Source organism: Pongo pygmaeus, chromosome 7 (genome assembly GCF_028885625.2).
Source record: "Pongo pygmaeus isolate AG05252 chromosome 7, NHGRI_mPonPyg2-v2.0_pri, whole genome shotgun sequence".
NCBI lineage: Eukaryota > Metazoa > Chordata > Mammalia > Primates > Hominidae > Pongo > Pongo pygmaeus.
Genome location: NC_072380.2, coordinates 8,599,475 through 8,613,919, shown reverse-complemented (window position 1 = coordinate 8,613,919; position 14,445 = coordinate 8,599,475). Strand labels below are relative to the sequence as shown.

Sequence of the window (14,445 nt, the reverse complement as noted above, 5' to 3'; positions counted from 1 at the left end):
AATCCAATTACTCCTCAGGCTGATAGGCACGTAGAATACGAGTGTAACCGGGTTGGGACAGTGGCCACACACTTGCCTTATTTTAGGTAAAACAATGTCAGGGAAGAAATCTTTACCTATGAAGCCGTGTGTGTGTGCGCGCTTGTGTGTGTGTGTCCGTGTTTGTGTGTGTGTGTGTGTGTGTGTGTGTGTGTGTGTGTTTGTGCTGGGATGTACTTTCAAGTGTGTGCTTTTGGCAGATACCATCATCCCTTCAGCGATTGAAGGACAAGAAGTCGGAAGTGCGCTTTCTGACTGGAGAATAGTCAATGAAGTACAGTAATTAGCACAGCGTATTTTTTTTTCCTCAATAAGAAAGGAGAGATCCGTGGAATCAAACAGACCTTCCAGCGGTAAGCTTTCCATGCTCAGCCTATTGATTGTGTATCCGAGTGAAATTGCCTGCCAGTTGGGAACAAGACAAGTCTTTGCCTGAAATGCTCTTGTGAAAGTTAGATTCCCATATAATAAAGCATCAAGTGGTAGAAACATGCACTGAAGTTTGAAGAGATACTCAGTGCACAAAGTAGAATGTGAAAGACTTTCGTGAAATCACGCAATCACCGAGAGACTAATTGATGACATTCCCCAAATTGAGGTTTACCAGAAAAGAGAAATAGTCATGACATGCTACAGTCAGCGGTTTCAGACGTCCGACGGCAGTTTAAGAAAACATGAAACAAAAGTCTTGAGATATCAGAAGGTATCCCAACTAAAACCTTTGGTTTATGAAAGAAATGATGAAAATAAAAGCAACATATCTCACAGTATGGGTGGTAATATTTTCATACGTATGTGATAATGGTTCAACATTTGATAGAGATGAAATAAAAAGTTCCCAATTTGACAAAAGCAAACAAGGAAAATTATACCGTAGAAAAGCCCGGGTGACGGGAGTGAGGCCCTGTCTCAAGAAGAAAGCATCGCAGAGATTGAAAAGCAGGGAGTGAATCAGAGGATTGTATAACGTTGTTAATACTGGCCCTTGTTTCAGTGGCAAAAGGCCCAAATAAGCCGTGTGTCTCACGGATTCTCGCATCAATTGTTCAGGATCTGAGATGTTGCCTCCATTTCCAGTTAGGCATTGTATGGTGGAATTGCAGTTAGCACATCTGGTGCAAAAATTTTAATGCTGACGAAGGTGGACATGTTCCCTGAGCTAAGAGGGTCAGAATTTGGGTGTGTCTTCAGGCTCTCTGGCTTACCAGGAATGGAGATCCTGGCTCTAGGGATTTTCCCAAAATGTCTCAGACAGTAAGCAACAGGGCAGAATTGAGTCCCGGCGCCAAGGCCTCGAGGTGTAAAGAAACAGCCCTGGCCTCAGGGCCCATGAAATTAGGATGATTTAAAGAAGGATGGTGGAATGAGAGGACTGTGACCTTTGGCCCCGTTTCTTTCCCTTGTCTTTTCATGGGCCAGGTGTGCTCAATCAGAAGGCTTCCTGCGCCTGATGTCGAGTGTCCTGGGGGAAGAAAGGAGCACTGTTTTGAAAGATGCTCCACAGGGAGAAAGGAGCCACCATTCTCAGGAGAATGATCCCCAGAAGCCTGAGCAATCCAGATGCCGTGGCTTCACACTAGACCCTGGAGGGTCTTATTCCTGGAGCCGGGACCTGGGCATCGGTGTCCTTTCATGCTCATAACTGATTTTGAGGGGAGCCCAATGGATAAACTGTCTGCGAGTCATTCGCATCACACTGTAGTTTTCACACACGTCACACAGAAACCCTGTTCGTGTGCACATTTGGGTGCTTGAGCAGGGTTGCACCCAAGATTCTGCGGTTCTACCGAGCCCTGGGTTGTGCACTGGACAACCTTCCTCAGGGGTTGGTCAATTCTGATCACTGCACCTAACGAGACAGGGACCATGAAACCTAATCAGCAAATACAGAAAAGGAAGTGGTCATTTCCCACAATCATTTCCACTGAAACACCACGTCGGATAAATAAGTCTGATTGCAGGACAGGGACTGGGCTTCAGAGATGCACCTTTCGCAGCTGGACGAATGACCCGGAATCTCCCCAGATGCCGTCTGTAAACACACCAAATGAGATTGATTTCAGGGCTTTCTGAATTTAGTTTCGTTGAAGACACACACTCCTGTGTGTGATTTCCTTGACTACCAATACGACTTACTTCCAAATGACTTACATGCCAGTGGGAAAATTTTCCGTTTCAACTCATTGGAATTGGACACCGTGAAACAGGCAAGTCGGTCTGTCTGTTTCCGGCGTTCTGTGGGTTCCACCAAGTGCACAAGTCCTAGGGCGCCTGAGGTCCATTCAAAAACCAGTGTAAAAACGGCGAGTCAGGGTAAGAAAGAAGAGCACCGTTCCTATCTTCCAAATGCATTCCAGTTTCCACGACTCAAGGTGGCGAGAAGGATCCACGGATGTCCCACATTAACAAAATTTCACCTTCTCATGCCGACCAACAACTGACGAGTGAAACACACCCCGGGAGAAAATAGTCAACCCAGTCCCCTGCAATAACCTCACACGCAAACCTACACGTCAACAGGTCATATTCAGAAATACACACTGAATGTCATCTACCGTGAACACAAACACACAGACAGTCCCTCCAGAGGTTGTCTGCGTTGTCCGTGTTGTACAGACAGAAACTTGGGCTCCTCATTACTTTACTTAGGATTGGCAGTGTTCGTGTTTGTGTGGGTGTGTGTGTGTTTGCGTGCGTGCTTGTGGGTGTGTGTGTGTGTGAGTTTGCGCACCCCTATGTGTGGGTCGGCACATCCACTGAGCTCACTGGCACAGAAGCAGAGCCCTCTTGCTGTGTTTGTTCTTCCCTTTGGATCTCCTGGTCCTCCCTTGCAGAGAAGCGAGTGTGCCAGTGTTCATGGATTCGTGATCTGTCGGGTTCGTTGAGGAGAGGTTTAGCAGGGAGCTTTGCTGTTCAGGATGGTGGTTTTTCATCCCACACTTGTATTTCGATTGATGAATCACAAGTACGTTGGGAGGCAGGGTACCTTCGACTTTTCTGACGTTGAAGTCAGGCTTGGTTTTGTTTTGCTCTTGGAGGAATTTCCAGTGGTCTAAGGTGCTTTCCTGAGTGGCCGTTTCCACCAAGTGCTCGTCCAACTCGGGTACCTGGAGGCAGGGGTCTCTCTTGAGCTCTCCTTGCGTTGCTCGCCTGTCTGTGTCTTCAGCGCCAAGGGCTCTTGCTTCCCTGCCTCTTGACACACTCTCACTGTGTCTTTCCCATTCACTCTTCTGGATGTAAAAGAGGACATAGGCCTGTTGACTCAGGACAGAAGTGATGCCAGAGGCAGTGACCTCGGCATCATCCATTTTATACCACTGGCCTTCTTGAGCTTTGACATAAGAGAAGTAATGTCCGTTGTGACAGCTCCACCCGGCGTGGACCAGCACAGCATAGAGGACATAGACAAGAGGTCCTGCGTTCTGCTGAGACATGTATGGCTGCATGTCAAGGCACTCAGGATATTGCACACTCTTGGCAAGTTTGTTGCCTGTGACATGGGAGAATCTCTTCAATACAAGGATGAGGACCTTGGCAGAAGTGTGCAAAGTTAACGTCTTGGAGGCCGGCGCCTTCTGGAGACAAAGACCACAATGATAGGCATTCTCTCCATTGAGTTCTTCGGGCTTCACCAACTGTTCCAAAGCTTGCTTCACACTCTGAGCTGCCTGGATATCCAGGGCGATGTCCAGGTAAGGGTCAAAGGTGTCTGAAATGCCCTGGCAGTGGAGACACTTGATTTGAGATCTCCAGTACCCTCCAAATATTTGGTGCATGAGGGTGGTGTCCTTAGAGTGATGATCTACCAGCTTGTGCCCGGGAAGGCATGCCTTTTTCATGGCATCCACAGTGAACATCAGAAATTCATGGGCGTCTTCCTGCTTGCCTCTATGGAAGCCAGCAGCCAATGCCCGTGAGGGCTGGATGACATGGCCAGGACGGTGGAGGGCCCGTGTGATGTGAGCTTGCATAGTACAGAGCATGCAGCCCTTGTGACCATGACAAGTTTGAGAGTGCTCCCGGGACAGCATGTAGTTGGCAAGGGGCGGTGTGTATGTCAGGCACTGCAGGGAAGCATTCACGTAGCAGGTATTTCCCATATTCTGGAGCCCAGCCCCCACCGCAGCGGGTCTCCTGCTACTCAGAGGAAGCTGCTCCCTGGGAGCAAGCTGTCTTGCCACAGGAGCCAAATCATCACAGAGGTCGACACGGGTCTCAGATGAGAGTGGTGACTTCTCAGGGAGAGAAGTCCGCTGGATTTCAGCAAAAGCTGCACCTGGCCCAGAACATGTGAGTTTTGAAAAGCGGTTCAACTGCCACTCCCCTCCCAAGCAGAGTGAGTCGTCCTCCATGTCGCCTGGAACAAGGATCACAAGGTTTTTCTGCTGGGACCGCGGGTTGCAGAAAGACGCTATCTCTTCCGAGAGGGTGTTCAAATGAGGAGCTGTCTGGCCGCATCAGCCCCTATATACCTCACCCCCACCAACCGCGAACACCCCACCCACCCATCAGGTGCGCGATAAACCAATCAAATATCAGCACTCAATTAAGGAAGGAGTCACAGGGTGTGTCCCCTTGCATTGCTGGGAATTCAACAGACACAGCCCACATCATGCTTTCCAGAACACCTGAATCCAATTACTCCTCAGGCTGATAGGCACGTAGAATACGAGTGTAACCGGGTTGTGACAGTGGCCACACACTTGCCTTATTTTAGGTAAAACAATGTCAGGGAAGAAATCTTTACCTATGAAGCCGTGTGTGTGTGCGCGCTTGTGTGTGTGTGTCCGTGTTTGCGTGTGTGTGTGTGTGTGTGTGTGTGTTTGTGCTGGGATGTACTTTCAAGTGTATGCTTTTGGCAGATACCATCATCCCTTCAGCGACTGAAGGACAAGAAGTCGGAAGTGCGCTTTCTGACTGGAGAATAGTCAATGAAGTACAGTAATTAGCACAGCGTATTTTTTTTTCCTCAATACGAAAGGAGAGATCCGTGGAATCAAACAGACCTTCCAGCGATAACCTTTCCATGCTCAGCCTATTGATTGTGTATCCGAGTGAAATTGCCTGCCAGTGGGGAACAAGACAAGTCTTTGCCTGAAATGCTCTTGTGAAAGTTAGATTCCCATATAATAAAGCATCAAGTGGTAGAAACATGCACTGAAGTTTGAAGAGATACTCAGTGCACAAAGTAGAATGTGAAAGACTTTCGTGAAATCACGCAATCACCGAGAGACTAATTGATGACATTCCCCAAATTGAGGTTTACCAGAAAAGAGAAATAGTCATGACATGCTACAGTCAGCGGTTTCAGACGTCCGACGGCAGTTTAAGAAAACATGAAACAAAAGTCTTGAGATATCAGAAGGTATCCCAACTAAAACCTTTGGTTTATGAAAGAAATGATGAAAATAAAAGCAACATATCTCACAGTATGGGTGGTAATATTTTCATACGTATGTGATAATGGATCAACATTTGATAGAGATGAAATAAAAAGTTCCCAATTTGACAAAAGCAAACAAGGAAAATTACACCGTAGAAAAGCCCGGGTGACGGGAGTGAGGCCCTGTCTCAAGAAGAAAGCATCGCAGAGATTGAAAAGCAGGGAGTGAATCAGAGGATTGTATAACGTTGTTAATACTGGCCCTTGTTTCCGTGGCAAAAGGCCCAAATAAGCCGTGTGTCTCACGGATTCTCGCATCAATTGTTCAGGATCTGAGATGTTGCCTCCATTTCCAGTTAGGCATTGTATGGTGGAATTGCAGTTAGCACATCTGGTGCAAAAATTTTAATGCTGACGAAGGTGGACATGTTCCCTGAGCTAAGAGGGTCAGAATTTGGGTGTGTCTTCAGGCTCTCTGGCTTACCAGGAATGGAGATCCTGGCTCTAGGGATTTTCCCAAAATGTCTCAGACAGTAAGCAACAGGTCAGAATTGAGTCCCGGCGCCAAGGCCTCGAGGTGTAAAGAAACAGCCCTGGCCTCAGGGCCCATGAAATTAGGATGATTTAAAGAAGGATGGTGGAATGAGAGGACTGTGACCTTCGGCCCCGTTTCTTTCCGTTGTCTTTTCATGGGCCAGGTGTGCTCAATCAGAAGGCTTCCTGCGCCTGATGTCGAGTGTCCTGGGGGAAGAAAGGAGCACTGTTTTGAAAGATGCTCCACAGGGAGAAAGGAGCCACCATTCTCAGGAGAATGATCCCCAGAAGCCTGAGCAATCCAGATGCCGTGGCTTCACACTAGACCCTGGAGGGTCTTATTCCTGGAGCCGGGACCTGGGCATCGGTGTCCTTTCATGCTCATAACTGATTTTGAGGGGAGCCCAATGGATAAACTGTCTGCGAGTCATTCGCATCACACTGTAGTTTTCACACACGTCACACAGAAACCCTGTTCGTGTGCACATTTGGGTGCTTGAGCAGGGTTGCACCCAAGATTCTGCGGTTCTACCGAGCCCTGGGTTGTGCACTGGACAACCTTCCTCAGGGGTTGGTCAATTCTGATCACTGCACCTAACGAGACAGGGACCATGAAACCTAATCAGCAAATACAGAAAAGGAAGTGGTCATTTCCCACAATCATTTCCACTGAAACACCACGTCGGATAAATAAGTCTGATTGCAGGACAGGGACTGGGCTTCAGAGATGCACCTTTCGCAGCTGGACGAATGACCCGGAATCTCCCCAGATGCCGTCTGTAAACACACCAAATGAGATTGATTTCAGGGCTTTCTGAATTTATTTTCGTTGAAGACACACACTCCTGTGTGTGATTTCCTTGACTACCGATACGACTTACTTCCAAATGACTTACATGCCAGTGGGAAAATTTTCCGTTTCAACTCATTGGAATTGGACACCGTGAAACAGGCAAGTCGGTCTGTCTGTTTCCGGCGTTCTGTGGGTTCCACCAAGTGCACAAGTCCTAGGGCGCCTGAGGTCCATTCAAAAACCAGTGTAAAAACGGCGAGTCAGGGTAAGAAAGAAGAGCACCGTTCCTATCTTCCAAATGCATTCCAGTTTCCACGACTCAAGGTGGCGAGAAGGATCCACGGATGTCCCACATTAACAAAATTTCACCTTCTCATGCCGACCAACAACTGACGAGTGAAACACACCCCGGGAGAAAATAGTCAACCCAGTCCCCTGCAATAACCTCACACGCAAACCTACACGTCAACAGGTCATATTCAGAAATACACACTGAATGTCATCTACCGTGAACACAAACACACAGACAGTCCCTCCAGAGGTTGTCTGCGTTGTCCGTGTTGTACAGACAGAAACTTGGGCTCCTCATTACTTTACTTAGGATTGGCAGTGTTCGTGTTTGTGTGGGTGTGTGTGTGTTTGCGTGCGTGCTTGTGGGTGTGTGTGTGTGTGTGTGTGTGTTTGCGCACCCCTATGTGTGGGTCGGCACATCCACTGAGCTCACTGGCACAGAAGCAGAGCCCTCTTGCTGTGTTTGTTCTTCCCTTTGGATCTCCTGGTCCTCCCTTGCAGAGAAGCGAGTGTGCCAGTGTTCATGGACTCGTGATCTGTCGGGTTCGTTGAGGAGAGGTTTAGCAGGGAGCTTTGCTGTTCAGGATGGTGGTTTTTCATCCCACACTTGTATTTCGATTGATGAATCACAAGTACGTTGGGAGGCAGGGTACCTTCGACTTTTCTGACGTTGAAGTCAGGCTTGGTTTTGTTTTGCTCTTGGAGGAATTTCCAGTGGTCTAAGGTGCTTTCCTGAGTGGCCGTTTCCACCAAGTGCTCGTCCAACTCGGGTACCTGGAGGCAGGGGTCTCTCTTGAGCTCTCCTTGCGTTGCTCGCCTGTCTGTGTCTTCAGCGCCAAGGGCTCTTGCTTCCCTGCCTCTTGACACACTCTCACTGTGTCTTTCCCATTCACTCTTCTGGATGTAAAAGAGGACATAGGCCTGTTGACTCAGGACAGAAGTGATGCCAGAGGCAGTGACCTCGGCATCATCCATTTTATACCACTGGCCTTCTTGAGCTTTGACATAAGAGAAGTAATGTCCGTTGTGACAGCTCCACCCGGCGTGGACCAGCACAGCACAGAGGACATAGACAAGAGGTCCTGCGTTCTGCTGAGACAAGTATGGCTGCATGTCAAGGCACTCAGGATATTGCACACTCTTGGCAAGTTTGTTGCCTGTGACATGGGAGAATCTCTTCAATACAAGGATGAGGACCTTGGCAGAAGTGTGCAAAGTTAACGTCTTGGAGGCCGGCGCCTTCTGGAGACAAAGACCACAATGATAGGCATTCTCTCCATTGAGTTCTTCGGGCTTCACCAACTGTTCCAAAGCTTGCTTCACACTCTGAGCTGCCTGGATATCCAGGGCGATGTCCAGGTAAGGGTCAAAGGTGTCTGAAATGCCCTGGCAGTGGAGACACTTGATTTGAGATCTCCAGTACCCTCCAAATATTTGGTGCATGAGGGTGGTGTCCTTAGAGTGATGATCTACCAGCTTGTGCCCGGGAAGGCATGCCTTTTTCATGGCATCCACAGTGAACATCAGAAATTCATGGGCGTCTTCCTGCTTGCCTCTATGGAAGCCAGCAGCCAATGCCCGTGAGGGCTGGATGACATGGCCAGGACGGTGGAGGGCCCGTGTGATGTGAGCTTGCATAGTACAGAGCATGCAGCCCTTGTGACCATGACAAGTTTGAGAGTGCTCCCGGGACAGCATGTAGTTGGCAAGGGGCGGTGTGTATGTCAGGCACTGCAGGGAAGCATTCACGTAGCAGGTATTTCCCATATTCTGGAGCCCAGCCCCCACCGCAGCAGGTCTCCTGCTACTCAGAGGAAGCTGCTCCCTGGGAGCAAGCTGTCTTGCCACAGGAGCCAAATCATCACAGAGGTCGACACGGGTCTCAGATGAGAGTGGTGACTTCTCAGGGAGAGAAGTCCGCTGGATTTCAGCAAAAGCTGCACCTGGCCCAGAACATGTGAGTTTTGAAAAGCGGTTCAACTGCCACTCCCCTCCCAAGCAGAGTGAGTCGTCCTCCATGTCGCCTGGAACAAGGATCACAAGGTTTTTCTGCTGGGACCGCGGGTTGCAGAAAGACGCTATCTCTTCCGAGAGGGTGTTCAAATGAGGAGCTGTCTGGCCGCATCAGCCCTTATATACCTCACCCCCACCAACCGCGAACACCCCACCCACCCATCAGGTGCTCGATAAACCAATCAAATATCAGCACTCAATTAAGGAAGGAGTCACAGGGTGTGTCCCCTTGCATTGCTGGGAATTCAACAGACACAGCCCACATCATGCTTTCCAGAACACCTGAATCCAATTACTCCTCAGGCTGATAGGCACGTAGAGTACGAGTGTAACCGGGTTGGGACAGTGGCCACACACTTGCCTTATTTTAGGTAAAACAATGTCAGGGAAGAAATCTTTACCTATGAAGTCGTGTGTGTGTGCGCGCTTGTGTGTGTGTGTCCGTGTTTGTGTGTGTGTGTGTGTGTGTGTGTGTGTGTTTGTGCTGGGATGTACTTTCAAGTGTGTGCTTTTGGCAGATACCATCATCCCTTCAGCGATTGAAGGACAAGAAGTCGGAAGTGCGCTTTCTGACTGGAGAATAGTCAATGAAGTACAGTAATTAGCACAGCGTATTTTTTTTTCCTCAATAAGAAAGGAGAGATCCGTGGAATCAAACAGACCTTCCAGCGGTAACCTTTCCATGCTCAGCCTATTGATTGTGTATCCGAGTGAAATTGCCTGCCAGTGGGGAACAAGACAAGTCTTTGCCTGAAATGCTCTTGTGAAAGTTAGATTCCCATATAATAAAGCATCAAGTGGTAGAAACATGCACTGAAGTTTGAAGACATACTCAGTGCACAAAGTAGAATGTGAAAGACTTTCGTGAAATCACGCAATCACCGAGAGACTAATTGATGACATTCCCCAAATTGAGGTTTACCAGAAAAGAGAAATAGTCATGACATGGTACAGTCAGTGGTTTCAGACGTCCGACGTCAGTTTAAGAAAACATGAAACAAAAGTCTTGAGATATCAGAAGGTATCCCAACTAAAACCTTTGGTTTATGAAAGAAATGATGAAAATAAAAGCAACATATCTCACAGTATGTGCGGTAATATTTTCATACGTATGTGATAATGGACCAACATTTGATAGAGATGAAATAAAAAGTTCTCAATTTGACAAAAGCAAACAAGGAAAATTATACCGTAGAAAAGCATGGGTGACGGGGGTGGGGCCCTGTCTCGAGAAGAAAGCATCACAGAGGTTTAAAAGCAGGGAGTGAATCAGAGGATTGTATAACGTTGTTATTACTGGCCCTTGTTTCAGTAGCAAAAGGCCCAAATAAGCCGTGTGTCTCACAGATTCTCGCATCAATTGTTCAGTATCTGAGATGTTGCCTCCATTTCCAGTTAGGCATTGTATGGTGGAATTGCAGTTAGCACATCTGGTGCAAAAATTTTAATGCTGACGAAGGTGGACATGTTCCCTGAGCTAAGAGGGTCAGAATTTGGGTGTGTCTTCAGGCTCTCTGGCTTACCAGGAATGGAGATCCTGGCTCTAGGGATTTTCCCAAAATGTCTCAGACAGTAAGCAACAGGGCAGAATTGAGTCCCGGCGCCAAGGCCTCGAGGTGTAAAGAAACAGCCCTGGCCTCAGGGCCCATGAAATTAGGATGATTTGAAGGAGGATGGTGGAATGAGAGGACTGTGACCTTCGGCCCCGTTTCTTTCCCTTGTCTTTTCATTGGCCAGGTGTGCTCAATCAGAAGGCTTCCTGCGCGTGATGTCGAGTGTCCTGGGGGAAGAAAGGAGCAGTGTTTTGAAAGATGCTCCACAGGGAGGAAGGAACCACCATTCTCAGGAGAATGATCCCCAGAAGCCTGAGCAATCCAGATGCCGTGGCTTCACACTAGACCCTGGAGGGTCTTATTCCTGGAGCCGGGACCTGGGCATCAGTGTCCTTTCATGCTCATAACTGATTTTGAGGGGAGCCCAATGGATAAACTGTCTGCGAGCCATGCGCATCACACTGTAGTTTTCACACACGTCACACAGAAACCCTGTTCGTATGCACATTTGGGTGCTTGAGCAGGGTTTCACCCAAGATTCTGCAGTTCTACCGAGCCCTGGGTTTTGCACTGGACAACCTTCCTCAGGGGTTGGTCAACTTTGATCACTGCACCTAACGAGAAAGGGACCATGAAATCTAATCAGGAAATACAGAAAAGGTAGGGGCCATTTCCCACAATCATTTCCACTGAAACACCACGTCGGATAAATAAGTCTGATTGCAGGACAGGGACTGGGCTTCGGAGATGCACCTTTCGCAGCTGGACGACTGACCCGGAATCTCCCCAGATGCCATCTGTAAACCCAACAAATGAGATTGATTTCAGGGCTTTCTGAATTTAGTTTCGTTCAAGACACACACTCCTGTGTGTGATTTCCTTGACTATCAATACGACTTACTTCCAAATGACTTACATGACAGTGGGAAAATTTTCCGTTTCAACTCATTGGAAGTGGACACCGTGAAACAGGCAAGTCGGTCTGTCTGTTTCCGGCGTTCTGTGGGTTCCACCAAGAGCACAAGTCCTAGGGCGCCTGAGGTCCATTCAAAAACCAATGTAAAAACGGCGAGCCAGGGTAAGAAAGAAGAGCACCGTTCCTATCTTCCAAATGCATTCCAGTTTCCACGACTCAATGTGGCGAGAAGGATCCACGGATATCCCACATTAGCAAAATTTCACCTTCTCATGCCGACCAACAACTGACGAGTGAAACACACCCCGGGAGAAAATAGTCCACCCAGTCCCCTGCAATAACCTCACACGCAAACCTACACTTCAACAGGTCATATTCAGAAATACACCCTGAATGTCATCTACCGTGAACAAAAACACACAGACAGTCCCTCCAGAGGTTGTCTGTGTTGTCCGTGTTGTACAGACAGAAACTTGGGCTCCTCATTACTTTACTTAGGATTGGCGGTGTTCGTGTTTGTGTTGTGTAGGAAGGCAAGCTGGAGATGCCAAGCTCACAAGCAAACTGAGGCACGTCCACTGGCCCCTTTGTGAGGCACGCTTGTCCTGGGTTTTATGGAAAGAATGTGCCCTCACCAAAGGCTGCTAAACAAGGCCCCAGGCTCCACACCTGATCCTAATTGCCCCCCTGTGCCCTGCCTTAGACTCACCTAAAGCTGTGCTGCCCAGAGTCTTGGTCTCAGGCCAAATGTGGCTACTGAGTACTTGAGATGTGGCCATCTCAATTGAGATATTGTGTTAGTGTAAAATATACACTAGATTTCCAAGCCTTCAAAAGGAAAAAAAAAAAAGAACATAAAATATCCGTTAAGAATTTTTAAGTATTCTTTGATGTTGAATTAATAATATTTTGAATATATTGGTTAAAGTTTACTAGGAGAATTCATTTCACCCCTTTTACTTTTTCTAATGTGGTGACTAAGTTATTTTATATTACACATGTAGATTACATTATATTTCTATTGGACTACTCTGTTCTAAACTTTGCACATTGTCCTTTTGTGGCTTATTTCTTTGATAATTTTATTAAAATGAAATTGAAGAGCCGGGTGCAGTGACTCACACCTGTAATCTCAGCATTTTGGGAGGCCGAGACGGGTGGATCAGCTGAGGTCAGGAGTTCGATACCAGCCCGGCCAACATGGTGAAACCCTGTCTCTACTTAAAAGTACAAAAATTAGCCAGGCTTAGGGTTGCGTGACGATAATCCCAGCTTCGTGGGAGGCTGAGGTAGGAGAATCGCTTGAATCCTGGAGGCAGAAGTAGCAGTGAGCCGAGATCACACCACTGCACTCCAGCCTGGGGTAGAAGAGTGAAAATCCATCTCTAAATAAATAAATAATAAATAAATAGAAAAATAAAATTGAGTGTCGGGCACAATGGCTCATGCCTGTAATCCCAGCATTTTGGGAGGCCGACGCAGGAGGATTACCTGAGGTCAGGAGGTCGAGACCAGCGTGGCCAACATGGTGAAATCCCATCTCTACTAAAAATACAAAAATTAGCTGGGCTTTGTTGTGGATGCCTGAAACCCCAGCTACTCTGGAGTCTGAGGCAGGAGAATCTCTTGAACCCGGGAGGCAATGTTGCAGTGAGCTGAGATTGCACCAAGGCCCTCCAGCCTTGGTGACAGAGTGAGACCATGTCTCAAAAATAAATAAATAAATAAAAATAAATTGAGGAAGGATTGAGCATGCAAAATAGAATCAGTTTGGACCCTGAATACCCTGCAGTGAGAATTCCCCTGTGGTTCTCAGGCTTCTGTAATTCCAGCAAATACACTCTTCCTTCAGGTTCACTAAAGTGCAGATATTGTGAGATAATGCTTATTTCTCACAGCTTGCTTGAATAATAATGATCATCATAGTAATTTACAACTTAATAGTCAACACTGTCTTTTTAACCAAGTCTATGAGTCTAAATCGTAAACGTGACATTCTTTGAAGTAAAGCTCTCAATTAATATACCAGACTGCATAAACTCTAATAACTTACCTTTCCATGGAAAGAGAATATGTGGGTATTCTCTTTGAAGAAAAATGGTGGAGAGTAGACTCTCATCAAAGTCTCTCTGGCAGTAATGAGTTACATTCCAGAAGGTTTCAGAAGGTTCTGTGGAAGGCTGCAGTATGGGATTGGTTCTGAGGTGTCTGTCTAATTGCTTTCTAAGGATGAAGACTCCTGGTTCGTGCTTTAGCTACACCCACAGGAGCCACAGACTAAGACATTCCTCCACACAATAAGAGACCCAGCCAGTGCAGAGTCATGTGGGTCTTATCTGTCCAGTTGTCCACAGTCTTGTTTTATCTTAGACCTAGCCTGGTGCAATCCATGTTGTGTATTGGCACTCCACTTAAGTTTCCTGTTTGTAAAAACCCCTTTCATTCGGTGATTCCTCAGGGCTTCAGGGGAACTTTATGGAAGAAGGAAATAAAGGTTGTTTTGCTGAGGATGGGTGACGTTGGGAGCGGGACCCAAATGAGTGGTTTGAGCAGAAAGTAGCCTCCACGCTGGACTAATGCAATAGCCCTGCAATGATTTCATTGCAGGGCTGTGACCGTCTAAGACAGGCCGGCTTCTTTCTTTAAAGGGGCACCTCTGGACCTGCAGCACCGGCTCTTCATGAGGCTGGGCGGCACGCACTCTCCGTTCAGGGCCCGGTAGGCCTCCCATCCTCCGCTGCCTTCTCTCCTGCTCGCCACTGCCCTGGCCTCTCCCCTTCTCACTGCAGACCTGGGAACCCACTCATCCAGGGGTTGGCAAACTAAGGCTACAGGCCAGTCTCCTGCTTTGTAAATCAAGTTTCATTGGGACACAACACACTCATTAACTTCTGAGTTGTCTATAGCCGCCTTTGAGCTACAA

The 14,445-nt window shown here is 47.6% G+C and overlaps 2 protein-coding genes across 2 annotated transcripts in view; one reads left to right on the top strand and one right to left on the bottom strand.

The window, feature by feature from the left end:
* Positions 1-14,445, top strand: part of LOC129042737 (uncharacterized) — a 124,410-nt gene that overhangs the window by 79,013 nt on the left and 30,952 nt on the right. The gene's annotated exons all lie outside the window — the stretch shown is intronic.
* LOC134740088 (ubiquitin carboxyl-terminal hydrolase 17-like protein 22) lies at positions 2,802-4,391 on the bottom strand. Its single transcript, XM_063669447.1, has one exon. It carries the CDS (start codon positions 4,389-4,391, stop codon positions 2,802-2,804), a length of 1,590 nt encoding a protein of 529 aa, XP_063525517.1.

Excerpts from the sequence above, each read along its gene's own strand:
- LOC134740088 (XM_063669447.1), bottom strand. The coding sequence starts at position 4,391 with ATGGAGGACGACTCACTCTGCTTGGGAGGGGAGTGGCAGTTGAACCGC.